The following is a 26882-nucleotide window of genomic DNA, read 5'->3' as shown; positions in this document are numbered from 1 at the left end:
TCTCCTTTTCTTTCTTTCTTTTTTGTTCTTTTTCTGTTCCTTCCTTTCTTTCTCTCTCTCTCTCTCTCTCTCTTTCTCTCTCTCTCTCTCTTTCTGAGACAGGGCCTCCTCTGTCTTCCAGACCGGAGTGCAGTGGCACAATCATGGCTTACTGCAGCCTTGAACTCATGGCCTCAAACAATCCTCCCACCTCAGCTTCTCAAGTAGCTGGGACTACAGGCACATGCCACCAAACCTAGCTAAAATTTTTTTGTATTTCTTTGTAGAGATGGGGTTTCACCATGTTTCCCAGGCTGGTCTTGAATTCCTAGGCTCAAACGATCTGCCCTCCTCGGCTTCCCAAAGTGCTGAGATGGCAGGCGTGAGCCACTTGGTTCAGCTGACATCTCCTTTTCATTGAGAGCGGATTGTGCCCCAGGCAGTCCACATCTCTGGTTTCACTGAATTCTCACAATGAACCTATGTGGTAGAAAGTGTCCTCCTTACCTTCAGAGAATCTGAAGCTCAGAGAGATGAGGTGTCTTGCCCAAGGGTACACAGCAAGACTGTGGCAGAGCTGGGAATCAGACCCACGCGTGTCTGGCTCCAGAATCTGTGCCTTTTCCACAGGTCCACATGGCTTTGCAGTGTGCTGCCCAGTGGGGTGTGGGAAACAGTACTGGACAGGTCAGCAGGGGCCGGAGCATGCCAGGCTCAGAGTTTCACACTCCGGCTGTAGCAGTGGAGGAGCCACTGAAGATCTCCTCAGCTGGGGAGTGATGTGGTTGGGGCTGGGGTCCCCGAGGCTCACTTTGGAGGTTACACAGAGGAGACTCAGGCTCACTTCAGGGGAAAGGGGAACAGGGGTGCAAAGGAGCAATTAAACAGTAGCACGAAAACAGGATAAGAGGGGCAAGGACTAGGGGCTTAGATGGAGGCGGGGAGTGACTCGGAGTCCCATGCAAATTAGGGAAGGTGTCTCCGAGGAGGTCCAAGTTGAGTGGCATTTTGTCAGAGCCGGTGCAGTACAGTGGAAAGAGCACGGCCTCTGGAGTCAGGCAGGCCTGGGTTTGAATCCCACCTCAGCCTCTCTCCAGTGTGAGACCTTGCAGCCTCCTTTCTCATTAGTAAAATGGGGGAAACCAGCCCTGATGAGGATGAAATGAGGTGATGCTGACTGTACAGTGACTGGCGTGTAGGAGTTGTTGAGCAAACATTGCCTTATTCAGAACAGAATAGTTATGAGGTCACCAGGTGGTCAAGTGGGGAAGTGTGTCCCAGGCAGCACATCTGTTTGTGCCCACGACTGGCAGCCCGATGGGAAAACTGGTAGATTGCAGAACTGCAGGCCTTGGGGCACCTGGTCCACAAGCCGCTGAGTTCACTGGGTGGAACACTGAGGAGTTCTTGGGGTACTCACGTCCCTTCTGGGGGCCCCTCCTTGTCCTCTTGGACCCTGCCTGGCTCAGCTTCCTCTTGGCTTGCCCTGTTCTGGCCTCAGGACTGGCTGGGGCCTGCACACAGTGTGTGCTGACTAAGTGTTTGTTTCAGTAAATGACACCTCTGCTCTTATCTGTCTTCTTCCCCCTCCACGGAGAACCAGCCTTCCCCTGTGTGGGAATGAATTGCTGGCCTCTCCTCTCCTCTGAGTGGGATGGGTGGGAATGGAGGGGCAGGCAGGCAGTGTAGGGCCTGGCTGTGAGGCCTTGGGCTTGTACCTTCCCCTCTCTGGCCCAGTTCAGGAGGCTGGAAAAGGGATCCAAAAGCTGAACCTCGGACATGTTCTGATTTTCAAATAGGGTGGATTCTGGAAACCACTGACCCCAACCCCAACCCGCTTCACCCTCCCCCTCCTGTTACATTGTGGGGCTGGCCAGCAGATGGTCCGTGAGTGGTTAGAAGAGGGGCAGGGACCACAGGAAGCAGTGTGAGTCCCCGACAAGAAGGTCAGGCTGGTCTCTCACGTGTCCGTGTTTGGTGAGCACTGGATGCCAGACTGGTAGATGGCCCAGACATGGTGATGGGCAGGAAGCCCACACAGGAGCTGGATGGGAGGACTCTCAGCTGGATTTGCACCTCCAAAGTGCTTGCGAATAAATAGGGGCCGGAGCCCTGTCTTTGAGCCTGTCTTAGTGGTCCCTTTGATGCAGGCTGGCATATCAAATCTGAATGCTGGTGCTGTGGGACGGAGCTGATACTTTGCATGGGGAGTCAAGATTACAAATGACCATTCCTCCTGAGCCCCACTGTGGGGGAAGCTGGGAACGATGTATTCACTGGTGCTTATTTCTCAGTATTTCGCTGGGCTGAGTTTTGTGCTGGCATTCCCTGGGGGTCAACGGGCTTATGGCAGAGAGTGGGGGGTATTTCTGACAGTCAGAAGACGGACCCATCTGTGATGAAAGGGCACATAGAAGAGGGGGTGGCCAACTCTGCCTGGGGAGTTGACAATATGGAAGTCTCCATAGATGAGAGGTCATTTGAGGTGGCTTTTGAAGGTCAAGTAGGAGTTTTCTAGGCAAAGAGGGTGGGGAAACAAACAAGTAGGGATTTGAGAGGAGACGGTGGGCCTCTTGGACTTGCTGAATTTGATGGTCAGGAGAGTTTCTCAGGAGGCAGGAGGATATCCAGGAATGCAGCACAGGAGAGGCAGGGCCTGGGGGTGATGATTTGGGAGCATTGGTTCAGAGGGGGCTAATTAAGCCTGGTGGGGAGCACGTGCAGTGAAAACAGGACAAAGCATGGACTCCTGATATGGGAAACAGCAGGAAAATAGACCACTCAAGGAGGTGGGGACAGAGTAGCTAGAGAGGTGGGAAACCAGGAGAGTGCTTCCAGGGAGGACGAGTCAGCAGGACCAAATGCTGCTGAGGGGTCAAGCGAGACCAGGTCTGCAAAGTACCCGCAGGATTTAGCAACAAGGAGGGTGCTGATGACTTTATCAAGAGCACGTTCAGCAGAGAGATGTGGGCAGGAGCCAGACTGCAGTGGATTAACAGGGGAGGTGACATTTGAGCCAGGAAGTGAGTGTCAGGTGAAAAACCAGAGTGCCGGCTGCAGCCCAGTCACTGATGGAGGAGGGAAGCGGAGGGTCAGAGGAGGGCCTCTCCGAGAGGGAAGGAGGCCTGGATCCGTTCCTAGGCTGCCGCAAGTGGGGAATACTGACAGGGTGCTGATGAAAGGGGATAATGGGTGGAGCCCTCCTGAGAAGGCGGGAGGAGGGGGATGCAGGCCCAGGCCACAGGGCTGGCCTTTGTGGGGAGAAGGGCTGCAGGGAAGTTGGTCGTTGGAGAGGCTGGGCAAGAAGTTGGGGGCTCCCGATGTCGAGGTCGTCGCCGAGAGAGCGGGCAGAGATGAGCTTGAGGAGAGAGGACAAGGTGCAGAGTACGGCCACAGCAGGGAATGAGGAAGGAACGGAGCCAAGAAGGGCCACTGAGAAGTCCCGGGTGCCCAGCGGATGTGGAGCCCCTGAAGCTGTCACGGTGCCAGTTGGCACAGCCGTAGATTTCTTCAGCAGCCTGGGGGTGGGCGTGGAGAGGGTAGCTTGTCACAAGGCTCCAGGGCTGGGGACGGCTGAGCGGGCATGGTGGAAGGGCTGGGGGAGGGGATCGAGGAGCTGGCACGCCTGGCCCCGCCACCCCCTCTGTGGTCCCAAGAGAGGCAGGGGCCAAGTGGAGCTGCAGATGCTATTCGGAGGGAGTAGGCTCGGGTGGCACATGAGGGGCTGGAAGGGGTGGAGGCTGTGAAGAGAAGGGAGATGATAAAAATAAACGAGAGTGACTGTCTTCTGAGCACTCGCTGTGTGCCAAGCAGAGTGCTGAGGGTTTCAGGGCCCTCCTGGCAGGGGGTCCTCATGTGAGTCCTGGGGGCGGAATATAATGAATGTTGTTCTCCAGAGGATAAAGCAGGGTCAGAGAGGTGAAGAGACGTGCCCGAGGCCACGCAGCTGGTCAATGTCCACACCCCATTTGGGATCCAGGGTTAACTCACTCCAGAGCTCTTCTGGGAGTCCAGGTTTCAGAGATGGAGAAATTTCAGGGACCATGTGGATCAGGCCCTGGGGCTGGTGACTGACGTGGAGGGAAAGGCCCCAGAGTGGATGAGACCAGAGGCTGGGCTGGGTGGCAGTTCCGAGCCCCCAGGCAGCGGATTTGCTCAGGGTGGCGGCTCCTCATGCTTGGTGAGAAAGAGCTTCCTCTCAGCTGCAGAGCCTGGGCTGGGCAGCAGGGGGCAGGAAGAGGCAGCCCTGGTGGGTCCCTTCACACTCAGTGCGCCTGTCCCGTGCTGCCGGCTTTTAGAGATAGGAAGGAGCCTGGAGGTGGGGGAGAGGAGCACCTAATAGTCTGGGGATAGCATGGGGCGAGCCCGTCCTCAAAGGCTCTTCCAGTCCCACCTCCTCACGCAGAGGCTGCTGGGCCTTTCCCTTCTGTGCCCATGTCTGCCCCTCCCTGACACCCCATTGTGGGAGAGGGCCCTGATGAGCTCATGTCTGTCCAGGAGGGCCAGGCTTTGGAGAATGGAAGCCACCAGGGCTGGTGGTAGTGCTTCCAAGGCCTAGCTCAGACACATAAATCAGGGCAGCTGAGAGCCTGGTGAGGCCAGGGTCAAGGTAGCCTGGCCTCCTCGAGCACCTGCTGCTCTCCTGGCCTCAGGGCCAGCAGGAGAAAGGTCTGTTGGATGTGGGCACCTGCCCTAGGCCCCTTGGGTCTCAGAGGAGTGGCATTCTGACCTGTGCCTCCAGGTCACTCTCCAATGCTGCTCGGGGAGCATGAACTGTATCTCAGAGACAGGCTCGGGGCCAGGGTTGCAGCAGCTCAGCTTGGATGCTTTTTCAGCCCCTAGGAGTCAGTCCAACGGAGGAGCAAATGCAGCTGTGTGCTCTTGGACAAGGCACTTCCCCTGTCTAGCCCTCAGTTTCCTCATCTGTAAACAGAGATGATGGTTCTTCTTTCCAGTGAGAGGACTAAAGGAGAGGGGTATGGGCCGCACTTGGCACGGAAGCATTCCCAGAGCTCTTTCATATGGGCAGCCATGCCCCTTCCATCTCCCCCACATCTGGCTGAGGCAAGAGGTGGAAAAGATGACTGCGAGGCCAGGGCCTAGTCCTGTGTAGCCTTCTGAACCTCAGTGTCCTTGTCTGTGAAATAGTGGTGGGGGGGCAGAGGGCAGAATGTGATCCTGAGAGAGCATCATGCAGTTGGTTCCAGGCCCTCAGGCGGAGGGCAAGCAAGACTGCCTTCACTGTGCCACTGTAACAGAACCTAGCTGGCCTTTGCTGAGCCCCTGCCGCCACCTCCGTGTTCCAGGTGAGGAGCCGGAAGAGGAACCGAAAGTGAAAACCCAGTGGCCGAGGTCTGCAGATGAGCCTGGGCTATACATGGCGCAGACAGGTAACTCGGGCCCGCCTCCCTTCCTCTGCGGCGGGGGCCCGGCTGTGTGTGTCTGGTGGTGTGTGTGCTTGGTGTGTGCCTGTCTGTCTCTGTCCTGCAGTTCAGTCGCGTCTGTGCCACATGAAGCTTGTGGGAAGGGCTGGGTGGCCTCCTGAAGAGCCTGTTACTTGGGGTCAGGGTAGGAGGAGCCCTCTGATGTCTGCCCCCACCTTACTGCCACCCCCCCTACCCCTATGAGACTGAGTGCTTGGGAGGTGCCCCCTGCCGCCGACGCTGTCCCTCTCTCGTAGGCGACCCGGCGGCTGAGGAGTGGTCCCCGTGGAGCGTGTGTTCCCTGACGTGTGGGCAGGGTCTGCAGGTGCGCACCCGCTCCTGCGTGTCCTCCCCCTATGGGACCCTGTGCAGCGGGCCCCTGCGGGAGACCCGGCCCTGCAACAATTCAGCCACCTGCCCAGGTAGGCCCGTCCTCCTCCCCACCCCATCTGCCTGCAGGGTTAGGTCCTGCCTGGGACTCGGGCAGATTAATCTCCAAAATGGTTGGTTGCCTCCTCCTTTCATTCAACAAATGTGGCTGTTCGCCACACCATGCCCAACTCTGCGTACCATGCCAGCCCGGTGCAGGGCACTGGGGGCACAGATGGATCAGACCAGGGCCCATGCTACTGGGCCCGGTTCTGGGCACATCATTCCCCCAGTGCCTGCATCCTGGTAACCACGGCTCGTGTTTTTACCCGCTCCGCTCCGGCCATATCGGTAGCTTGCACACTTTCCCACCTCCCTGCATTTCCTGATTCTTGTCCTGTCCTTCCTCCCCGACCTTGGCTATTCAAATTCAGCCTGTCCTTCAAGATCTAAGACAAACGCCACTTCCCTGACCTTCCCCTCCCTCCTTTGGGCACCCCCTAAGGGAGCCTCCCCTAAGCCTCCCTCAGTTGAGTGTGTAGTTGTTAAAGAAATGCATGTGCTTGCTTGAGACAGCAAGGGCAGGGCAGTCTCAGCCAGTCCTGCTCCTTGCTCCCTGAGGGGGTGAAGTGGGGCCTAGGCCATGCCAGTGGTGCTGTGGATTTAGAGCAGGGCCTGCCTGGGAAGGGCTCTTGGTACCTGGGGGCGTGGCAGGAGTTTGCAAAGGCCTGGGGCAAAGCTGTGTTCCAGCGTGTGAGCTCGGTGTGTCGGTGTCCGTGTAGATGTTCATGTTTATTTGTGTGTCTGTGCGCTTGGGGCTGGGAAGGGCGCTTCTCTTGCCCCCGGACTGCTGTGTTGTATTCAGGCTCTGGGTCTAGGGGTGGGTGGGGAGGGGTGGAATGGCATGGGTCCTGGGTCCTTTCCTGAATTTTCCTGTGCCCTCAGGAGAGGAGGACCCCTGGTTCCCCTCCTGTTGGTCCTGGCGTCCTTGTCCAGGCATCCACAGGGGCTGTCCTATGTGAATTAGGACCAGAAGGCTGTGACTTGCACATCCCTTCAAAGGGTCGCACCTTGGTGGGGCCCTGGGAGATCCCCCTGGCAACAGAACCCGGGGCAGAGCCAATGAGGAGCAGCCGCAGAGCTGCGGAGCTCCTGATTGGTGGGCGGATGGGCAGGCGCTGGTGGTGGGCGGGGCCATGGTGCCGCCCAGCCACCGGCCACGTGCTTCCTTGCAGTGCACGGCGTGTGGGAGGAGTGGGGGTCCTGGAGCCTGTGCTCCCGCAGCTGCGGGCGGGGGTCCCGGAGCCGGATGCGGACCTGCGTGCCCCCCCAGCACGGCGGCAAGGCCTGCGAGGGTCCTGAGCTGCAGACTAAGCTCTGCAGTATGGCTGCCTGCCCGGGTCAGTAGCGCCCGTGGGCTTCCATGAGGGCGCTGCCCAGCCCGGTGGGGGGTCGGGAGACCTGGGGAGGCAGTCAGGTCCAGTGACCTGCCCCTGGGGGCCCCTTAAACTTTGACCAAGCATGGGGAGACTGGAGAAGTGTGCCTGCCTGTGTGCGAGGTGACCCCCTAGCCCTGACTTGACCCCCAGCCCTGACATGAGTTACTACCCTGTGACGCCATCAAAAGGGGACAGCTCTTTCTCCAAGCCCTGGGCTGCCCTTGCATTTTGGTGCATGGCCAGCTGGACTGTGAGAGGACACAAAGCTGGGCTGAAGTGCTGGCAAAGATCAGAAGACACCCCTGCAGCCCCTTCCCTTAGCCAGAAGTGAGTTGTGCCTGGTGCTAAGAGGAGAGGTGTCCTGTATTTCTGGAGCTGGTGGCAGGCAGGCAGCATGAGGCCCAGGCACTATCTGCTCACTCCAGCCTCCCTCATAACCCCCTCCCCTCCCCACTCCAGTGGGTCTGGCCTGGCTCAAATCTGAATGCCTAGCAGGCTCTGGGTCTTCCTGTGGTGCGCCACAGCACCAGCCCTCACACATCCCGCTCAACAGCCTCCCCTGCTTGTGTCTCCCCATGCAGTGGAAGGCCAGTGGCTAGAATGGGGTCCCTGGGGCCCATGCTCCACGTCCTGTGCCAATGGGACCCAGCAGCGCAGCCGGAAGTGCAGCGTGGCGGGCCCAGCCTGGGCCACATGCACGGGTGCCCTCACTGACACCCGGGAGTGCAGCAACCTCGAGTGCCCGGGTGAGTGCTTGGCACAGGGGTGGCAAGTGGCAGCTCTGACCATGGGGGCACCTGGGCCCACTCGTATGCCTCCCCTCTCCCACAGCCACTGATAGCAAGTGGGGGCCATGGAATGCATGGAGCCTGTGCTCTAAGACGTGTGACACAGGCTGGCAGCGCCGCTTCCGCATGTGCCAGGCCACGGGCACGCAGGGCTACCCCTGCGAGGGCACCGGAGAGGAGGTGAAGCCTTGTAGTGAGAAGAGGTGTCCAGGTACTGCCCTAATGACCCTGGGGGCTGGGGGCCCCATGTACGGGCCCAGCTGAGCCTTACCCCCGCACCCACAGCTTTCCACGAGATGTGCAGGGATGAGTACGTGATGCTGATGACGTGGAAGAAGGCAGCTGCTGGCGAGATCATCTACAACAAGTGCCCCCCGAACGCCTCAGGTAAGGGGCAGGTGGCTTTCCCCCCACCACCACCCCTGCCATTCTCATTGCCCCCTTCTGCGCCCCCAGCCTCTCTGAGATATGGAGGAGTGCGGGTGAGAGCTCGGCCCCCGTGCCCAGACCTCTGTCCTATTGCCCTGCAGGGTCTGCCAGCCGCCGCTGTCTCCTCAGTGCCCAAGGCGTGGCGTACTGGGGGCTGCCCAGCTTTGCTCGCTGCATCTCCCACGAGTACCGCTACCTGTATCTGTCAGTGAGTGCACCCTGCTGGGCTGGGGCACAGCAGAATCTGTCTCAGACTCTGCTAGGGGGTGGAGGGAGCGTGATTCTCGCTCGTTCCCACGTGCCTTGGCATATGCTGTGCCCACTTCTGCCTGGCTGTGCCTCTCCTTGTCTGGCAAACTCCTACTCATACCTCAAGGCCTGACTCTCAAGTGTCTTCCTTTGTCCTTGGCGCCTACCTCTGCGCTCCTGCAGAATGAGCCCCTCAGTCGTTAGGTGCTCATCAAAGTGTCTGTGTGTGCGGCTAGACTGGGGCCTCCCTGAATTTATTTTTGTGTCCCCAGCATCCAGCCCAGGGCCAGTCATGGGGTAAGAGTAGCGTCAGTGAATGTGTGTACATGTTTGACTGTAATTGGGTATTAATTGTGTGAATGCATTTAGAGCTTGTGTTGAGAGAGAGTGAGAGAGAGAAAGAGAGACAGTATGTGTGTGTGTTTGTGTGTGTGTGTGTGCGCGCGCCCACACACACGCTCATTACACTCCAGAATGTACGTGACCCCTTTGGGATGGGGAGGTACCCTGTTCCCATACTGTGCTTATATCTTTTATATGTACATCTGAACACCTTTTTTCTCTAGGTGTTTCTATTTCAGTCTTTTTTAAAGTACCCTTTGGGATTCTCTCTCTCTTTATGAGTCTCTTTCTCGGACTCTGTCTCCCCTGTGTGCCCCTTTGAGCCTCTCTGACCTTTTCCCCCTTTCTCTCCCCGTGGATGCAAGCAGTGGGTGGACTGGAGTGGGATGGGCCAGGGTCTGGTTCCAGCTCCTGACACTTCAGTGACTGTGGCCCTCTCGTCACCTACAGCTTAGGGAGCACCTGGCCAAGGGGCAGCGCATGCTGGCGGGCGAGGGCATGTCGCAGGTGGTGCGCAGCCTGCAGGAGCTACTGGCCCGGCGCACCTACTATAGTGGGGACCTGCTCTTCTCTGTGGACATTCTGAGGAATGTCACTGACACCTTTAAGAGGGCCACCTACGTGCCCTCGGCTGATGATGTGCAGGTACTGCCTAGGCGGAAGGAGGGCGGAGGGTGGAGAAGGCCCAAACTGAAGCGGGAGGCCAGGCCCCTAGGCAGAGTCTGCTGTAGAGGCGGCAAGTGTGGCTATAGTGGGGGAAGCCCCCTGTCCCCTGGGGCTAGGACCCCCTGCCACTCATTGCTCTCTCCCCAGCGCTTCTTCCAGGTGGTGAGCTTCATGGTGGATGCAGAAAACAAGGAGAAGTGGGACGATGCTCAGCAGGTGCGGGGCACAGCTGCCAGCTTCTCCTCCCGTGACCCGCCCTGCCTTGGACCCTTACACACTCTCTGTCCCTAGGTGTCCCCTGGCTCTGTGCACCTGCTCCGTGTCGTGGAGGACTTCATTCACCTGGTGGGCGATGCTCTTAAGGCCTTCCAGAGCTCTCTGATTGTCACAGATAATCTAGGTAGAAGGAGTCAGGCAAGGGAGGGGGTCCTGAATGTGCCAGGACTCAAGAGGTTCTGTCTTTCCTCTACCTAACCCCGTATTTGTATCTTTCTCTCCACATTCTACCCTCTCCTTCATCTATGTGTGGTCTGTTTCTCTGTGTACGTCTGTCTGTGTTTGTACCAACTTCGGTGTCCACATCTACCTTTCCTGGTACATGTTTCCCCTACATCTGTCTCTTCCCCTGGTCTGCCACCCTTTGTCTCTGCCCCTCTGTCTGTCTCTGTCCACCCTCCTCCCACTGCAGTGATCAGCATTCAGCGAGAGCCCGTCTCAGCTGTGTCCAGTGACATCACGTTCCCCATGCGGGGCCGCCGGGGCATGAAGGACTGGGTGCGGCACTCAGAGGACCGCCTCTTCCTGCCCAAGGAGGTGCTCAGCCTCTCCTCCCCAGGGAAGCCAGCCACATCTGGGGCAGCAGGCAGCCCTGGCAGGGGGAGGGGCCCAGGAACGGTGCCTCCTGGCCCGGGTCACTCCCACCAGCGCCTCCTCCCAGCAGACCCCGATGAGTCCTCCTACTTTGTGATCGGTGCTGTACTCTACCGCACCCTTGGCCTCATCCTGCCGCCTCCCAGGTGAGTCCTGGGGATGGGTGGATGGGGCTGCTGAGGGTCCAGGAAGGCCCAGGTAAGGGGAGGAGGACTGAGCTAGTGCTGGCTGCAGAGAGATCCATGGCAGCCTCCTCCACCTTCAGGAACCCCCTTGCCTGGCTCTGGACACACGCTTCTCAAATGTAGCCATGCTGCTCCCAGACGCTGGGCTGCCACCCAGGGGGTGATGGGCAGAGCTCTAGACCTCACCCGAAGTCCTGGACCCCACTGAGCTAGGACGTCCCCTGGGCCTTGGCTCCTTAGAAGCCTCTGCACACACCCATCCAAAGCGGCTTCAGGGTTTCTGACTGGGGCTGGCACCTGCTGGCAGAAGCTGACTTCGGTACCTGTCCCCCAGGCCCCCACTGGCCGTCACATCCCGGGTGATGACAGTGACTGTGCGCCCCCCTACCCAGCCTCCAGCTGAGCCCCTCATTACTGTGGAGCTCTCCTACATCATCAATGTGAGTGGAGATCCATGCAGAGACCCTGGGGGCACCTCAACCTGGGTGGCCGGAGGCCTGTCTGGTGGGCAGCACTCTGTCCCTGATGGTGGGCTGAACCTTGGACCTGTGTGGGAGTTGCTGTGGCCCCCACAGCATGGGCAGTGGTGGGGTGTGGTGAGCTTCCCTCCCTAGACTGCACTCATGTCTTCTGCTCCCCAGGGGACCACGGATCCCCGTTGTGCCAGCTGGGACTACTCCAGAGCGTGAGTTGGGTGGCTCCTCTGGGTGAGGAAGGGAGCAGCCCTAGGGCCCTTTGCCAGAAAGGGGTCTCCTGCCTGAAAGGCAAGAGGGATTTTTGGTGCCATCCTAGCCTAAGGGGTCAAGAACGTATCCTGGGACTCCCTGCTGTTGCCTGGTGGATGTGGCCTTACTGTGGATTTAGCCTGTCCTTGGGCAGTGGCCAGGACTGGGGACAGGGCCACGTAGCTGGCCTGGGGCTCACTGAATCTCTCCCCTACCCAAGAGATGCCAGCTCAGGAGACTGGGACACTGAAAATTGCCAGACCCTGGAGACCCAGGCAGCTCACACCCGCTGCCAGTGCCAGCACCTGTCCACCTTTGCTGTGCTGGCCCAGCCACCCAAGGACCTGGTGAGTGGAACAGAGGTGCCTGGGCTGGGTAAGGGAGGAGGCCCTGGGCTTCCAGCAGCCATCAGTGATGGCGTTGGCAGGCGCCTGGGTAATCCTGAATGTGCATCTGCAGGTGCGCTTGTGGGATTGTACGTGGATATCTGTGCCCCTGGGATTGTGCTCACAGCAGTGATATTTGCCTGGGGGTATGCGGCAGTGGCCAGTTGTGTGTGTGTGTGCATATGTGTGTGTCTGGTTGTGTGTGGAAGAGTGCAGGTGACTGAGCATAAATATGTGTCCACATGGATACCCGGGTCTGTTCTGTGCATGCATGAGTACGACAGCAAGAAGGTGTTGCCCTTCTGCCTGTGGGTATGCCAGTCTACGGTAGAGGAGGGGACAGGGCACCCCTGCAGCTCCCGCCTCCCAGCAACCCATCTGACTGTCTGCCCATCTCCCCCAGACCCTGGAGCTGGCGGGCTCCCCCTCGGTCCCCCTGGTGATCGGCTGTGCGGTGTCGTGCATGGCACTGCTCACCCTGCTCGCCATCTATGCCGCCTTTTGGAGGTAGGTCTGACACCTGGCTCTTGTGGCTGGGAGGCGGGGGGGCAGGTACGGGAGGTGGCCAGCCACGCCAGGTCGGGTGGGGCAGCCAGCGCCTCTGTCCCTGCCTGCTGTGCCCCGGCAGGTTCATAAAATCTGAACGCTCCATCATCTTGCTGAACTTCTGCCTGTCCATCCTGGCATCCAACATCCTGATCCTCGTGGGCCAGTCCCGGGTGCTGAGCAAGGCAGGTGCAGGCTTCCAGGGCTGCCAGGGGTGTGAGTGGGGTGGAGGGGTGAAGGTGGAGAGCGCAGCGTGTGTGTTTGCTTGTACGTCCATTAGTGGTGGTGTGTGTGCGCCCCATGTTGGCATTAGAGTGTGTATGAAATAGTGTGTGAGACCATATGTGAGGACATTGGAGAGGGGGTGTGTACTCAAGTGAGGAACTTCTGTGAACATCAGTAAACGTGTGTGTGAGCTGAGCGCTGGGTGTGTGTTGGGCAGGTGGCATTGGGCCTCCTTGTGTCTGTGAGTGTGTGGAAGCCTGAGTGAGGCCTCCTTTTGCCACCTACCTGTGGACGACCTGTGCAGACTGTTCCCTATGCCCCCTTGGCCTTCTCTGCACAGTGCCAGCACCATGCATGCCAGGCACGGGGCCTGCCCGGTTGTGACGTGGCAGGTACTCATGTCTGTCCCCCTCCCTGCCAGCCCCGTCTGTGCGTGGGCAGCCTGCCCACTCGCCTCCCTGGATGCCGAGTGCTGTGTGTGTGTCACCAGGCCCGTGTCGTGCTGTGTGTGGGTGCAGGAAGGCGGGGGTGCCTGGCAGGGCTCTGTGGGGGGCGGGGCTCAGGTGGGCGGCCGTGGCAGCGCCCAGCAGCGGGTGTGGGAAGCCCGGCGCCTCCTGCCCTGGCGGCTGCTCAGGGCCACTCCCTCCCGTTCCCTCTCCCTGCAGGGCGTGTGCACCATGACGGCTGCCTTCCTGCACTTCTTCTTTCTCTCCTCCTTTTGCTGGGTGCTTACCGAGGCCTGGCAGTCCTACCTGGCTGTCATTGGGCGGATGCGCACCCGCCTCGTTCGCAAGCGTTTCCTCTGCCTGGGCTGGGGTGAGCAGGGCCAGTGCTGGACTCTGCTGCTGGGCCTTGGTGGGCAGGGGCAGCAAGAGAAGTTCAGTTTTGGCCCTGGCCCAGCTCTCTGGGCACAGCGGTCAGCTGGGATGGGAGTCTGGGAGAACAAGGGGTCCCTGAAGACCAGCAACCGTCTCACTCTGGCGCCCCCGCTCCCCCAGGTCTGCCTGCCCTGGTGGTGGCGGTGTCTGTCGGCTTTACCCGAACGAAAGGATACGGTACATCCAGCTAGTACGTGGGCCTCCCGTGGTGGGTGGTGGTGGGTGGTAGTGGGTGGTGGATCTGTTAGGGAACCGGACTGGGCAGCTGGCTGAAATCCTAGTCCATGCCTGTTGTGGGTCTTTGGGCAAGTTCCTCCCCATTTCTGAGCTTCAGTTTCCCTGACTGAGGGAATGTGCTAGGACCGGGTAATCCCTAAGGGACTGTTTAGCTCAGGAGTCAGCCTTGCTTCATCCCCATGGGAGCACTGGGGGATGAGCCTAATGTTCTGGACCTTTGTTGGAGGGGAAACCGAGGCTCAGCAGGAGCCAGTGGCTCACTCTCACCGTCTGGGGCTCAGACGGCACTGGCGATGAGGGCATGGCAGCCTGGGAGGACTGAGGGATGGTGTTTGGGGGTGGGGAGGGAGGCTGCCGGGTGTCTGACCCCCTTCTTCTCCCCCACCCCAGCTGCTGGCTCTCCCTGGAGGGCGGCCTGCTCTACGCCTTTGTGGGCCCTGCAGCCGTCATTGTCCTGGTATGTGCCCGTTCAGCATCTTGGAAGGGGCATGGCCCCAGAGGGTCATCCTGTTTCTCCCTCTACCTCCTCCCTGCACTCCAGCTCCCACGTGGGGATTTCCCTGCCAGGAGGGCACCTGGTGATCCTGTCTCCCTCACTCCACTCTACTGGGCCCCCAGGTGAACATGCTCATCGGAATCATCGTCTTCAACAAGCTCATGGCACGCGATGGCATCTCCGACAAATCCAAGAAGCAGAGGGCCGGGTAAGGGGAGGGCCTCTGAGGCTTGGCCTTTCTGGAAATGGTGCAGGGAGGGAGGGACATGGGTGCTCTTGGAGACTCAGGGCTCGATGATGCGACCGGGGCTCCCCAACCTTGGTGCATCAAGGTTGCAGGCAAGGTGGGCACCCGGAGTGCTCAGCCGCAGCCCCTCACCCACCCTAACCCAGCTCTCTCTCTCTCGTCTGCCCTCCCCTCCCACCCCACTCGGGGCTCACTCTGCCCCGTCTCCCGGCTTCCCATGTGTTTCCCCCCTCCTTCTCCCATGTCTGTGCCGCCCCCGAGGTCGGAGCGGTGCCCCTGGGCCAGCCTGCTCCTCCCCTGCTCAGCGTGTGGAGCGGTCCCCAGCCCCCTGCTCAGCTCAGCCTCGGCCAGGAACGCCATGTTAGTCGTGCCCCCTGGGGGGCGGTGGGGGTGGGTGGGGCAAAGGAATTGGGGGGGGCAGTGCCCATGGTGGGGGGAGGAGGAGGGATATCAGCCCAGTGCCCTGGAAAGCTTGCCCTTTCCTGCCAGCCACCACACACTCTCAAGGGCTCGGCAAGAGGTGGCCAAGGCGATGAGGAGTGGATGTCTGTGCCTCCCACAGGTGCCCGGTTCCTTCGCCCACCCTTGGATCCCGCCCCTGCCCTTATTCCCAGCTAATGTTCTATCCTGCACAGCCCCACACCCCCAACCTACAGAGGCTCAGACAATCTTAAGCCTTAGAATTTTTGAGCTATAGAACCTTAGAATTAGAATGATAGAATCTTAGCATAAGACAATCAGAAGCTAAGAATGTTAGAATGAGTGAATCATCCAGTCTTATCATCTGTCATAGAATCTGAGACTTAGCATTTCAGAGGCATTGAATCTCACGCTCAATTGGAGACAGAGAATCACAGAGGTAGAGAATTATTTCACTGAGACCCCCGCCCTAGCATCTGAGAATCTTAAAATCCCAGCTATGCAAGGGTAAAACAAATCCACAAAGCCCTTAGGCCCAACCTCCCACCCAGGTCCGGAAATCCATCCGAGCCTCCATGCCCAGTGAGGTCCAGCTTTATCTTGCACACCTGCAGGGTCAGGGAGCTCAGGGCCTCTGGAGGCAGCTGGCACCGTCACCACGAAGCTCCCTCTGTCTTGGGCTGCCGTCTGCCTCCCTCACCCTGTCTGCACTAGCTGTTTCAATGCTTGGGCTTTGGAGTCGGTCAAGCTGTGTTTGTATCCCAACTGTGCCTCTCCCTGCCCAGCTGGGCACACTCCAGTTTCCTCATCTGTAAATTGGGATAATAATCCCATGCCTGTTAATTGGAGTTGTTTTGATCACGATTTGAAGTAATATATGTAAAGTGTTCAGTGTAGGGCCTGGTAGAGAATTGGTGGTTAATCAGCGCAGCTCTTATTACTGTGATTAGACCCTCTCTTGGTCTTGGCTCCACCTCTGGGGGCTTCAGAGCCCATTGTGGCCGCCCCCTGCCAGGCTGAACAGCCCTGAACTGCACTTCCTAGGGCAGGTCTTGGCCCCCTGCCCATCTCTCTGCTTTGGCCTCCCCCAGCTGTCTCTGTGGAATGGTGCCACCCTCTGCCATGCCTAGAGCTGTGCCTGACTCTCCCACCGGGGGCGTTTGCAAAGGAGAGTGGGTTGAGTGTGGCACCTGGCCCGGGAGGGTATGTTGGCCCCGCTGTCCCTCATGTGCTGTAGCAGGTTAGGGAGGAGTGGGAATGGCTTGGATGCCAGGCCCCATCTGCTTTTTTTCTGCCCTCCCCTGGCAGGGAGGCCAGGGAGGTGTAGGCCTGGCCCCGACCCCATCTTTTAGCCCCAGTTCTGATCCTTCTGCCCAAGGCTCTGAGCAGTCCCTGGGAGCCTGACGTCTTCTCTGTATGTGGGGGGAGTTCTGCTTCACTGGTCCTGGCCCCCTGTCTTCTCCCTGAGGATTCGTGCCCTGGATGTCCCCCGTGTGCTCTGCCTGTTTGATCTTTCTGTCTGAGTGTCTCTGTCGCATGCGTTCTCTCACTGTGGTTATCGTCGCCTTGTCCCTCCTCCAGTCCCCCTCCCCAGCCTACCCAGTTAGGCTCTGGGGATGCCGTCCAGGCCCCCGTGCATTTTTAAAAAGCTCCTCAGGTGATTCTGTGCGTCTGTCTACCTTCTCTTCTCTCTCCCCGTCCCTTTCCACGGTCTGTGGCTCAGTCCCACTGTGTCTGCGTGTCCATCCCCACCTTCCTGGTCCCTGCGGTGACCCTGTAGTTCGCTGCTTTCAGTCTCTGTCCTGTTTCTCTGGCTCGGCTCCTCAGCCCCTCTCTGCTTGGGGACATTACTGAGGCCCTGGGGTTTGGGGCCCTCCCAGTCTTGGGCAGCTGAAGAGCTCCAGCTGAGTGGAGGCCTAGGCTCAAGCCATCCTGTCCCCTGGAGTGTCACTCTGATGGGCTCTGCCACTGTCCCCTCAGGGCCTCACTCTGGAGCTCCTGCGTGGTGCTGCCCCTGCTGGCGCTCACCTGGATGTCTGCCGTCCTGGCCATGACAGACCGCCGTTCCGTCCTCTTCCAGGCCCTCTTTGCTGTCTTCAACTCCGCGCAGGGCTTTGTCATCACTGCTGTGCACTGCTTCCTGCGCCGAGAGGTGGGGCTGGGCCTCTCCCGCCCCTGGGTGCCCACCACACCTGCCAGGCCCCTGGCTTCTCCCCACTGTGCAGACCGGGAGGATCGAGGCCCCGACCAGGGTGCTCCAGGCCCCATCTGGGCAGCCCTTACTGTGGAAGCTGATAGGCCTGGATGCCCACAACTGCCCCTCATGCTTGTCCTTGGCCTCCTGGGTCTCCTCCTCCCCTTGCACCCTGCCCAGGTGTCATCACCTTCCCCAAGGTTGGATGTGTTGCCTTCCTTCTACAGTTGCCTGGGCATCTGGGGTGGGAAGCACAGCCATCTGTGGTCGGGGGCCCTGCAGTGGCCTCAGGCCCAGCAGGCGCCCTCTGTCCCCAGGTCCAGGACGTGGTGAAGTGCCAGATGGGGGTGTGCCGGGCTGATGAGAGCGAAGACTCCCCTGATTCGTGTAAGAACGGGCAGCTGCAGATCCTGGTGAGTTAGGGGCCTGGGCAGGGCCTGGGCAGATTCTGGGCACCCCCCACCCCAGTCCTCCTGCCCTAGACCATTTACCTTCCCCATCCATGGCAGGGTTGGGACAGGGATTGGGTTTGATTCAGGCTCAGCCACTAACACCTGGGTGGCATTGGGCAAGTCCTTCCCCCACTCAGTTTTCCCAGCCATCAGGTGGGGCTGGGGTAGACCATGCCTGGGCTCTGCTGGGCCATGGGCTATGGGCCATGGGCAGCCCTCAGGCAGGCAGAGTGGGCAAAGCTGGCTGGAGGGGCCTGAGCCTCCCCCCACCCTGATACATTAATCCTCCTTCTGCCCACCCGCCCCTCCCTTTCCGCCTATAGTCAGACTTTGAAAAGGACGTGGATCTGGCTTGTCAAACAGGTGAGTGTGCCGTGGCCGAGCTGAGAATGGCCCTGGGGTTGGAGAAGAAGGGGAGGCCCTGAGCCCCATCATGGGAGGCCCTGATGGAGTTCTGGCTGCTTGAGTCCAGCTTCGAAGTTAGACAGCCCTGAGTTGGACGCAAGGCTGCGAATGTCCCTTACTGTCTGACCCTGGGCAAACAACCTGCCTCTCTAAGCCTCAGTTAACACACCTGTAAAGGAGAGAATACTGTCCTCCCAGGGCAGGTGGGAGGCTTAGGGGCATGAATTCGGGGACGTCGAGTTCCTAGCAGGACCCATGGCACAGAGTGTTACGTTATTGTATCATTTCCAGATTCTTAGCAGAATCTTTCCATTTCTGTCTCCTGGGGAGCTGATGCACAGGGAGGTGGGAAGACAAAGCCCTTCGACAGCCCTGGGGCCATGGGGTCAAAGTCAGGACATGCACCAGGACACTGGGAGCTGGGCCTTGCCTTTGTTTCTTGCCCTGTCTCACTGTGGGGACTTTGCAGCCGTTGTCTTCTTAACCCCTCTTGTATGTGAGAGATTACCAACCACCCAGCCATCTCTCCAGGACCTGGTTTCCTTTCCTGTCCAAGCGCGGAAGCTTGGCACCTCCCCCGCCTGGGCAAGGGCATCTGGAGGTTCCTTCTCCTCAGGACTCACCCCCTCCCTCCCACTCCTGCCCCCAGTTCTGTTCAAGGAGGTCAACACTTGCAACCCGTCCACCATCACGGGCACGCTATCCCGCCTGTCCCTGGATGAGGATGAGGAGCCCAAGTCCTGCCTCGTGGGCCCTGAGGGCAGCCTCAGCTTCTCACCACTTCCTGGGAATATCCTGGTGCCCATGGCAGCCTCACCAGGGCTGGGGGAGCCTCCGCCCCCACAGGAGGCCAACCCTGTTTACATGTGTGGGGAGGGCGGCCTGCGGCAGCTGGACCTCACATGGCTGCGGCCCGCTGAGCCAGGCTCTGAGGGGGACTACATGGTGCTGCCCCGGCGGACTTTGAGCCTGCAGCCTGGCGGTGGGGGTGGAGGTGGTGAGGATGCCCCCAGGGCCCGGCCCGAGGGGACCCCCCGGCGGGCTGCCAAGACAGTGGCCCACACTGAAGGCTACCCCAGCTTCCTGTCCGTGGACCACTCGGGCCTGGGGCTGGGCCCTGCCTATGGATCTCTCCAGAATCCCTATGGAATGACCTTCCAACCACCACCGCCGACACCCAGCGCCCGCCAAGTGCCCGAGCCAGGGGAGCGCAGCCGGACCATGCCTCGTACAGTGCCCGGCTCTACCATGAAGATGGGCTCCCTGGAGGTGAGGGGCTGTAGGGAATGGGGTGTGTGTCTGAGACTGTGTCAATCACAGGCTGCTGCCAGGAGGGGACAGCCTCAACCTCCCCAGAGCAGCCTCGTAAAAGTCGCTGGGAGTGGGTACACTGAGCATTTCTCCCTGTTTCTGCTCATGGCAGCTCCCTGGTGTCTGTGAATCCTTCAGACAGGCTGGGACGCCACACGGTCGAAGCGCATTTCTCAACTCGCTCGCACTTGCTTTAGGGCCTACTTGGGGGTTACTGGTTAGGATGAGTCCTCATTTCAGGAGACTGTGGCTCAGGCAACGTGCTACGCTGCTGGGGAAGCCACATCATGGGGTGTGAGCCTGGGCCTCTGCATCATGCAGGTCTGAGTTCCAGTCTGGACTCTTGATTGACAGTGAGATCAGTGAGCCTTCATTTTCTTGTGTGTAAAGTGGGGATAAGGTAGCAATATCTTTGTAGAGTTGTTTTGAGGATTGAGTGATGTAAAACATTTATGCGGAGCAAGTAGACAGTGCTAGATAATTGGGGATTGCTGCTGTTAGCACCCCTGAAATCAGCTGCAGGTGCTGCCCACGGGCCTGTGATAACTGACCCTCTCTTCCTGAGAAAAGCAAACCCCTCTGGGTCCCTGCCTGTGTGTGTTCTGTGAATGCTTCACCTTCCCGCTGGCCTCCTCAGGTCTGCTCCGTGCAGAGGATCACTGGGAACAAACAGGCAGTGGTGGCCTGCTGTGGAACTCTAGAACATTCTGCAACTTTATTGGAGTCACGAAGGGGGTGTGGTTAAGGAAAGGGGCAGGAGTTGTTCTTAGCCACAATTGGCTGTTCCTGCTCGGCCTCAGAAACCCACTCCCCATCCTCCACACGACGAAAATTAAGTTAGTAGCTAGGAGGGGGCTCATAAGTTGAGTTTTTCTCCCAAAATGTTTCTGGAACATTTGGTGCCTGCTCCTGCCACAGATGGCAAAAACAGGAAGGCGTAACAAAGACAACACGCAACGCCGCGTCGGAGAAGGGTGCGCGTGGCGTCATGGCGGGGTTTGTTCTGTGGACACCTGCCTGCCGGCCACTGATGAGGGCGGACATCAGGCTCCTTGTGTGGGAGGCAGCAGTAAATGCAGCAGCGCTTTGAGGGGTCAAGGTTGACATCCAAAATTCTGGTGTGGGCAACTGTGATGGGTGGAGGGGCAGGTTTGGGCAGGGAATTACAAGTGTATTCCACTGGTGTGAGCTGCATGTGCAGTGCCTGTGGGGGCATCAGACAGGGAGAGGTGTCACGTTGCCCCCAGAAAGAGAGATGCAGCCGGGATGGGGAGGATACACGTGTGTGTGGTAAAGGCAGGAGAAGGTGCCAGGGCAGAGTGTGAGTGCCTAGTATTAGAGAAGCCAGGGTGGGCAGCGGGGAGAAAGCAGGTAGGGAGAGGAGAGGAACACCAGGAGAGTGAGTGCCATGGGCCCATGGTGGTGAGCATGCCCACAGGCCTGGGAGATCCAGATGGTGGTCCTAGTATCACCTTCGAAGGCCTGGGAGCAATTCCCTTCACCTCCCTGGGTCTCAGTTTCCCCATCTGTAACCTGGGAAAGTTGGCCTTGGCTTCATGGGTTTCCCTGTGCCAACATTTTAAGACTCTCAGGCCTCTTTCTTGAGTAGCACTGGGTACAGTACAGCTTACTGGGGCCTTGAAAGTGGTCTGGGGCGAGGAGGGCCAGGAGAGGCATGAGGGAGCAGAGAGGCCAGGGAGGCAGCGCCTGGTTTGGCAGGAAAAGGGGCAGTGTGAGGTCAAAGGAAGGTTTCTGACAGCCTGAATCCCTGTGTTTGCAGGACAAGTAGAGGGTTCCAAGGGGAGGGGTAGCTATGGCTGGCAGACAGAATGGGGGCAAGATGGGGAAGGATGCAGGGTGGGCTCTAGGGCACAGAGAATGGGCATTGGCTCCGATTCCATGTGGGCATCTGGGCCTGTCATGTTGGAAGTCCGCTGCATGCCATTTGACCCGTGTGTGTGTGTGTGTGTGTGTGTGTGTGTGTGTGTGTGTGTGTGTGTTCAGTGAGGCCTGAAAAGCTGCCCCATGAAAGTCCCCAACTTCTGGGCCTGGGTTGGGGGGAAGGTACAGCGGGCAGACCCCTGGGATGCCGGGCTTCCTGTCTCTAAAGCCCCTGCCTGTGGTAAAAAGCTTTCTTCTCCTCCATTGCCTCCTTGTTGCTCCTTCCCAGCGAAAGAAATTACGGTATTCAGACCTGGACTTTGAGGTAAGGGCCATGTGTGTGCTGGGCGGCGGGATATCTGGCTGTGGTGTCTGTTCCTGGAGGGCTCGCTCCTAGAAGTAGTCCGAGCTCTGTCGCAGGGCCTGACCCCAGGAGCCCAAGCCCATGGGCTCTGTAGGATCTTCCCATGATTCCCTCCCTGCCCAAGCCCATAGCACCGACGTGAAGAGAGAACTAGGTCTTGTCCCAGAGGAGCTGGCAGCAGGGAGGGATGTAGGGGCTTGGGGTGCTGAGTGCCCTGGGTAGGGGGGATCATGGTGCTGCCCCAGGGAGCGACCCTCTGACGCCCTGTGGCCCCTAGAAGGTGATGCACACCCGGAAACGGCATTCAGAACTCTACCATGAGCTCAACCAGAAGTTCCACACTTTCGACCGCTACCGCAGCCAGTCCACAGCCAAGGTGAGGCCTCCTCCCGTGGCTGCCCCTGCCCCGAAGCTCAGGGCCTGACCTAGTGCAGCGGCCCCTGGGGTTGGAGCCTGACCGGTGGCCCCCGTTGCAGAGGGAGAAGCGGTGGAGTGTGTCCTCGGGTGGGGCGGCCGAGCGGAGCGTGTGCACCGTGAGTCCCCCCGGGCTGGGTGGGGCGAGGTGGGCCTGAGGGACCCTTGCCCTCCCTGCCCTCCTGCCCCTCCCAGGCAACCCCAGCCTGTCTCACCAAGGGTCTCCCCGACGGCATGGGCAACAGTTTGGGGCCACCTGGGGGTGGGGAAGGTGCTGCAGATGGCGAACAGGGGTGGAGGTCTTCCAGGATTGGGAGGGAGAGCAGTCAGCAGGAGACATGTCCTGGGGGCCACTGAGAACAGGGGTCAGGAGCCCCACCCCGGAACCAGGCAGGTCTGTATTTCAACTCTGCTTTGACACCTGATTGCTCCATAACTTTGGGCATTACCAGTTCTCTCTGGGCCTCCTCCGTTTGTTCGTCTGTACAATGGGTAAGGATATTGGCCCATCTCCACGGCCCCTCCCGCTCCCTCCACAGGACAAGCCCAGCCCCGGGGAGCGCCCCAGCTTGTCCCAACATCGGCGCCATCAGAGCTGGAGCACCTTCAAATCTATGACACTGGGCTCGCTGCCCCCCAAGCCCCGAGAACGGCTGACTCTGCACCGGGCAGCAGCCTGGGAGCCCACAGAACCACCGGATGGTGACTTCCAGACAGAGGTGTGAGTGCCACGCTGGACTGCCCACTGCATATAAATATATATATCTCTCTATTTTCACACTCCACTTTGGAACTACCCAGGAGCCAGCGCCCTCTCCCCTCTCCCGAGGGCTGGGCAGGGAGGCGCCGTGGACTCAGCCAGGCTGGGGGAGCGGGACACGGCTTGGCCTGGGGGCCCAGGGCCCATCCTTGTTTCTCAGAGGCCCCTCAGCCAATGGAACCCCATCTTCAGTCCAGCCTGTCCGTCCCTGTCCCGGGCTGGGGAGGCGGGAGGGGAACTTTGTTGGGAATAAACTTCACTCTGTGGATTTTGCTGCTGGGCTGTTTGCTTTCCTCAGGTCAAGGCCCAGCTCTGGGACCCCGACTTTGTTCCTGTCTCCTGGGTTGAACTCACTTGATCTCATCAGATTATGTGATGAGGTCGGGCCAGCCCTGCCTGGGAGGGGGCGGCCTAGGCTCTAACCCCATCTTTGTCCCTGACTCTCCGGGTGACTCATCCTTTCCCCGATCTGGGCTGGGGGAAGCAGATTGGGAGTGTGGGAGGGGACCTCTTACGGCTGGCCTTTCCTGGTGGCTGTGATGGTCGTGGCTGCCATTCACTGGGGCACAGAGGCCTGACTGCCTGGGCTAGAGCCAAGACAGAGCTTAGTGACCTTGGTTCCACATCTGTGAAATGGGGATGGTAACAGTGCCCACCTCACAGGGTTGTTACGGGGTTGAAACAAATTCCTATTTGTAAAGTGCTCAGCAAATACCTGGGACAGGATAAGCTCTCGAAGGGTTAGCTGTGACCACATGGCACCAGTCTCATGCAGTGCTCTAAGCTAGGAGCTTCACACACATGTCCCCTGGCCCCTCACAACAACCCTGTTGGAAGGTTTTAGGTTGCCCATTTTGTGGATAGGAAAATGAGGCCAGAGATGGGCAGTGCCCTGCTCAAGGCCACAGTCAGAGGCAGAGCTGGGACTTCAAACCCACGCTTGATGGAGGTGGGGCTTCAGCTCAGCTTCCTGGAACTTGACTACGGCTGCAGGGGAGCAGCAGGTGCTCGGTTGTGGTGGAGATGCAGGTGTTGGGCCGGGCCAGGGCTGGGGTGGGGTGCGGGAGCCAGGCTGGCTTGGTGCTGGAGGCTCATGCTGAGTTGCATTCATTACATGCCTGAGTGAGCGGATCCTTGCTCAGTTTTCAGGCCCCCAGAAAGAGGGGGCACAGGATTACATGTGGAAACATCTTCTGGAGTCAGGCGGCAGCTGGAGCGGAGGCACAGTTAGCAGGGTCACAGGTCCCTGCTCACCTGGTCATTTAGCAACATGGGCGCCTCTGGGCCCCTTCCCAGGGACTCGGAGACACAGACACAGGTCCCTGGAGAGCTGAGGGAGGGTTAGGTGCTGCAGTGGCCTGGGTGGGAGTGACAGAAGTGACTGGCTGCCAGGGTAGGGGGTATCACAGATAATGGCCTGCCCAGGGGTGCTGGAGGAGGGGTGGAGGCCTCTTCAGAGTTTTGCAGGCCTTGATGGCACAGGCTTGCTCTCGGTCTCATTCCAATCCTGCCTGCTGTGAGACCTGGTCAGAGGAGCCGTGCGGGCAGAGTCCACTCAGGACTATGCTCCTAGACCCGTGGAGGTCCTGCGACTCACTCCTCCGCCTCCCTCCCTTCGGGCAGCCCCAGCACTTAAGTGTACAGAGTTCACTCAAGCACTACCTCATTTGATTCTTCAAGGTAGGTATTGTGACTGCCCCATTTTGGAGATGAGTAAATCGAGGCCTGGAGAGGGGACATGACTTGCCCAAGCTCCCACAGCCCAGCTTGTGACTGGGACTTGTGGCTGGGAGTGGCAGAGTCCGATAGCAGCCAGCTTAGGCACCTGGGAGCTTTGTTCATCCAGGAACGCGCTGCCGCAAGGACAGCAGTGGGCAAGTGCAGCTGGCCTTGGTGATGGGACCCGGGATCAGGAGTGCCACCGCATGTTTCATCCTCTCCTGGCATTCTCTCGAATGTGTGTCGGCTTCATTCTTTAAGGCCTCTTCCACCTGGGCCTGCCAGGCTTCCTCCTCCCAGCTCCATCACTCAGCATTGCCCCTAGAGGGGAAGAAACTTTCTCTCTTGAATTCCAATTAGAAAACCCCCAAGGAAGGAAGAGCTCTGGCTGGCCCCAGGCAGGAGGCTGGGGCACTGTGATTGGCAGTCCCATCAGGAGCCATGGGGGAGAGGGAGAGGGAGCAGGTCTCTGAGAAAGGGGGGCCTGTTCCTAAAAGGGGGTTTGCACAAACAAAGCCCCCATCCCTGACCGTGTACCAGCAGACCCTACTCCACATTCCTTTGACCATCACCTAAAGGCCCTCTTAGTGCCTTGTCCTGTGCTTGCACCTCCCTCCTTCCTTGTCTTGTGCTCCGCTGGTCACCACCTCTGGGGCCCCCTGGGGCTGAGGTGTGATGTGCACGTCCCTGCCCTCCTGTGCATTCTTGCTTTGCATCTGGTTGAAGAGGAAATTGAGTATTTACCTTGTTGATTCTGCTCAAACACAAACCACAGCTGCCTGCAGAGGCCTCTGCTGGCTTTGGGACCAGCCACTTAGCTTTCCTGGGGTGGGGGCTTTGTCCCTCCCTCACCCTCAGTCCCTGCTCCCCCAGGCACTGACTTGCTGCGTGACCTTGGACTGGCCACTGGACCCTGTCTGACTTGGGTTTCCCTATCTGTAAAATGAGTTGGCCCGATCTCCCTTCCATTTGAGCTAATATCTAACAACCTGTCATTTCTTTCCTGGACTCAAATTTCTCACATCATTGCCCTCATTTTCTCTGCCTCCAGTCTCCAGCCCTTCATCCACATGGCCCAAGTGATCTTTCCAAAATGCAGATCTGGCCAGGCCACTGCTCAGATGCCTTCTGTGGATCCTGGAATTAGCGTAGAGTTCAAGGCCCTTGGTGATGTGGCCCTTGCCTCCCTCCTCTGGCCTATCTCTCTGACCTCCATGCCTGTGCAGGCACCAGTCCTTCTGCCTGAAACTCCCTCCTCTTCACAGAGGGAAAACTCTCCTTCAGCCTTCCAGACTCAGCCCAAGTAGCCCCCTGTGTGATGCTGTCCCTGAACTCCCTGGCCCAGCAGTCAGCACTCGCTGGGCCCCCACAGCCCTTGGCATGCACTGTCACTACTGCACTGATTACACAGAACTGCTGTCATTTGTGTTGGCCTTGCTCTGGTTTGTGCACTCAGAGGCCCACATGAAGCAGGCATCAGTGAATCTTTAGTGGGTGAAGGGTGGAATACACAAATCTCCCTGAACATTGATTTCCTCATCTGCAAAATTGGGATAATGACAATCCCTACCCAGTCTTCCTCACTGGATATCCGGAGCATGACTTAAGATGATTCATGGGAAGCATTTTGTAGGTGTTAATCTACTCCTCCCACGGTTATTCCTTCCTCAACCCCAAGTGGGAAGCCAGCCCTGGATGCTGTCCAGGGTGCTGAAAGGGACTTGTCTTTTCCCAAAGGATGAGGAGACAAGACTGAGAGGCCCACACAAGCTCAGCTGCAGCCTTTCCTTGCTTTCCAGACTGGCAGGGTCAAGGGTGAGCAGACCATCCCTACCTTCATGAGAACAGACTTTGGGAGATGTCCAAAAAAAATACAATGTAAACGATATATGTAATTTAGAATTTTCTAGTAACCATTCTTTAAAAGTTTAAAAAGGTGAAATTCATTTTAATAATATATTTCATTCAATATATTAAAAAACGATCATTTCAATATATGATCAATATAAAAAATGACTGAGATATTTAACATTCTTTTTCTATATGGTCTTGGAAATCTTGTGTGTGTTTTATACATACAGTGCTACGGTGCATCTCAACTCAGTCTCACCACCTTCTGACTGCTCCGTACTCCCGTGAGGCTACCATGTCGGACAGCACGGCTCTAGGCAGAACAAAGGCAGTGACCTTGAGCAAGTGAACTCAGTGCCCTCTGTGAAAAGGAGGTACTTCCGCACAGCCTGCCTCATGGGGCCATGGAGAGGGCTTGAGGAGGTGATGGAGGGAAAGTTGCCAGCACAGTGCCCGCACAAGGGAGGTCCAAAGCCAGGGTTCCTGGCCTCCACATATCCTGGGGATACGGGTGGGCAGGGAGGAGGTATTGGGGAAGTAGGGGAAGGTCCTGAGGAGACCTGTGGACTGGTATCAGGCCTCCCTCAGCAGCGCTGGGGGAAGGGTGCACCCTTACCCTCACCCTTACCCTT

General features: G+C 58.6%; 1 protein-coding gene across 10 annotated transcripts in view; it reads left to right on the top strand.

The window, feature by feature from the left end:
- ADGRB2 (adhesion G protein-coupled receptor B2) overlaps positions 1 to 22948 on the top strand; it is a 36972-nt gene extending 14024 nt beyond the window's left edge. The window contains exons 3-31 of one of the 10 annotated variants that reach the window (XM_030823289.1): positions 5286 to 5369; positions 5660 to 5824; positions 7007 to 7171; positions 7792 to 7956; positions 8042 to 8209; positions 8284 to 8385; positions 8529 to 8635; positions 9469 to 9663; positions 9832 to 9900; positions 9976 to 10084; positions 10373 to 10700; positions 11074 to 11179; positions 11381 to 11424; positions 11685 to 11811; positions 12254 to 12357; positions 12479 to 12581; positions 13287 to 13437; positions 13620 to 13689; positions 14127 to 14193; positions 14355 to 14440; positions 14741 to 14839; positions 16880 to 17051; positions 17411 to 17506; positions 17869 to 17908; positions 18600 to 19219; positions 21432 to 21467; positions 21787 to 21882; positions 21983 to 22039; positions 22460 to 22948. In XM_030823289.1, coding sequence (XP_030679149.1) covers positions 5286 to 5369; positions 5660 to 5824; positions 7007 to 7171; positions 7792 to 7956; positions 8042 to 8209; positions 8284 to 8385; positions 8529 to 8635; positions 9469 to 9663; positions 9832 to 9900; positions 9976 to 10084; positions 10373 to 10700; positions 11074 to 11179; positions 11381 to 11424; positions 11685 to 11811; positions 12254 to 12357; positions 12479 to 12581; positions 13287 to 13437; positions 13620 to 13689; positions 14127 to 14193; positions 14355 to 14440; positions 14741 to 14839; positions 16880 to 17051; positions 17411 to 17506; positions 17869 to 17908; positions 18600 to 19219; positions 21432 to 21467; positions 21787 to 21882; positions 21983 to 22039; positions 22460 to 22645 — 3917 coding nt within the window. In that variant the 3' untranslated portion in view covers positions 22646 to 22948. Of the gene's footprint in view, positions 1 to 5285; positions 5370 to 5659; positions 5825 to 7006; positions 7172 to 7791; positions 7957 to 8041; positions 8210 to 8283; positions 8386 to 8528; positions 8636 to 9468; positions 9664 to 9831; positions 9901 to 9975; positions 10085 to 10372; positions 10701 to 11073; positions 11180 to 11380; positions 11425 to 11684; positions 11812 to 12253; positions 12358 to 12478; positions 12582 to 13286; positions 13438 to 13619; positions 13690 to 14126; positions 14194 to 14354; positions 14441 to 14740; positions 14840 to 16879; positions 17052 to 17410; positions 17507 to 17868; positions 17909 to 18599; positions 19220 to 21431; positions 21468 to 21783; positions 21883 to 21982; positions 22040 to 22459 lie in introns of all 10 variants that reach the window. The other 9 variants (XM_030823288.1, XM_030823294.1, XM_030823295.1 and 6 more) reach the window with 9 other exon arrangements.
- The last annotated feature ends 3934 nt before the right edge of the window (positions 22949 to 26882 follow it).

Source organism: Nomascus leucogenys, chromosome 12 (assembly GCF_006542625.1).
Source record: "Nomascus leucogenys isolate Asia chromosome 12, Asia_NLE_v1, whole genome shotgun sequence".
Classification (NCBI taxonomy): domain Eukaryota; kingdom Metazoa; phylum Chordata; class Mammalia; order Primates; family Hylobatidae; genus Nomascus; species Nomascus leucogenys.
The sequence above is the reverse complement of the archived record's forward strand: the minus strand, read 5'-3'. Positions and strand labels throughout refer to the sequence as shown.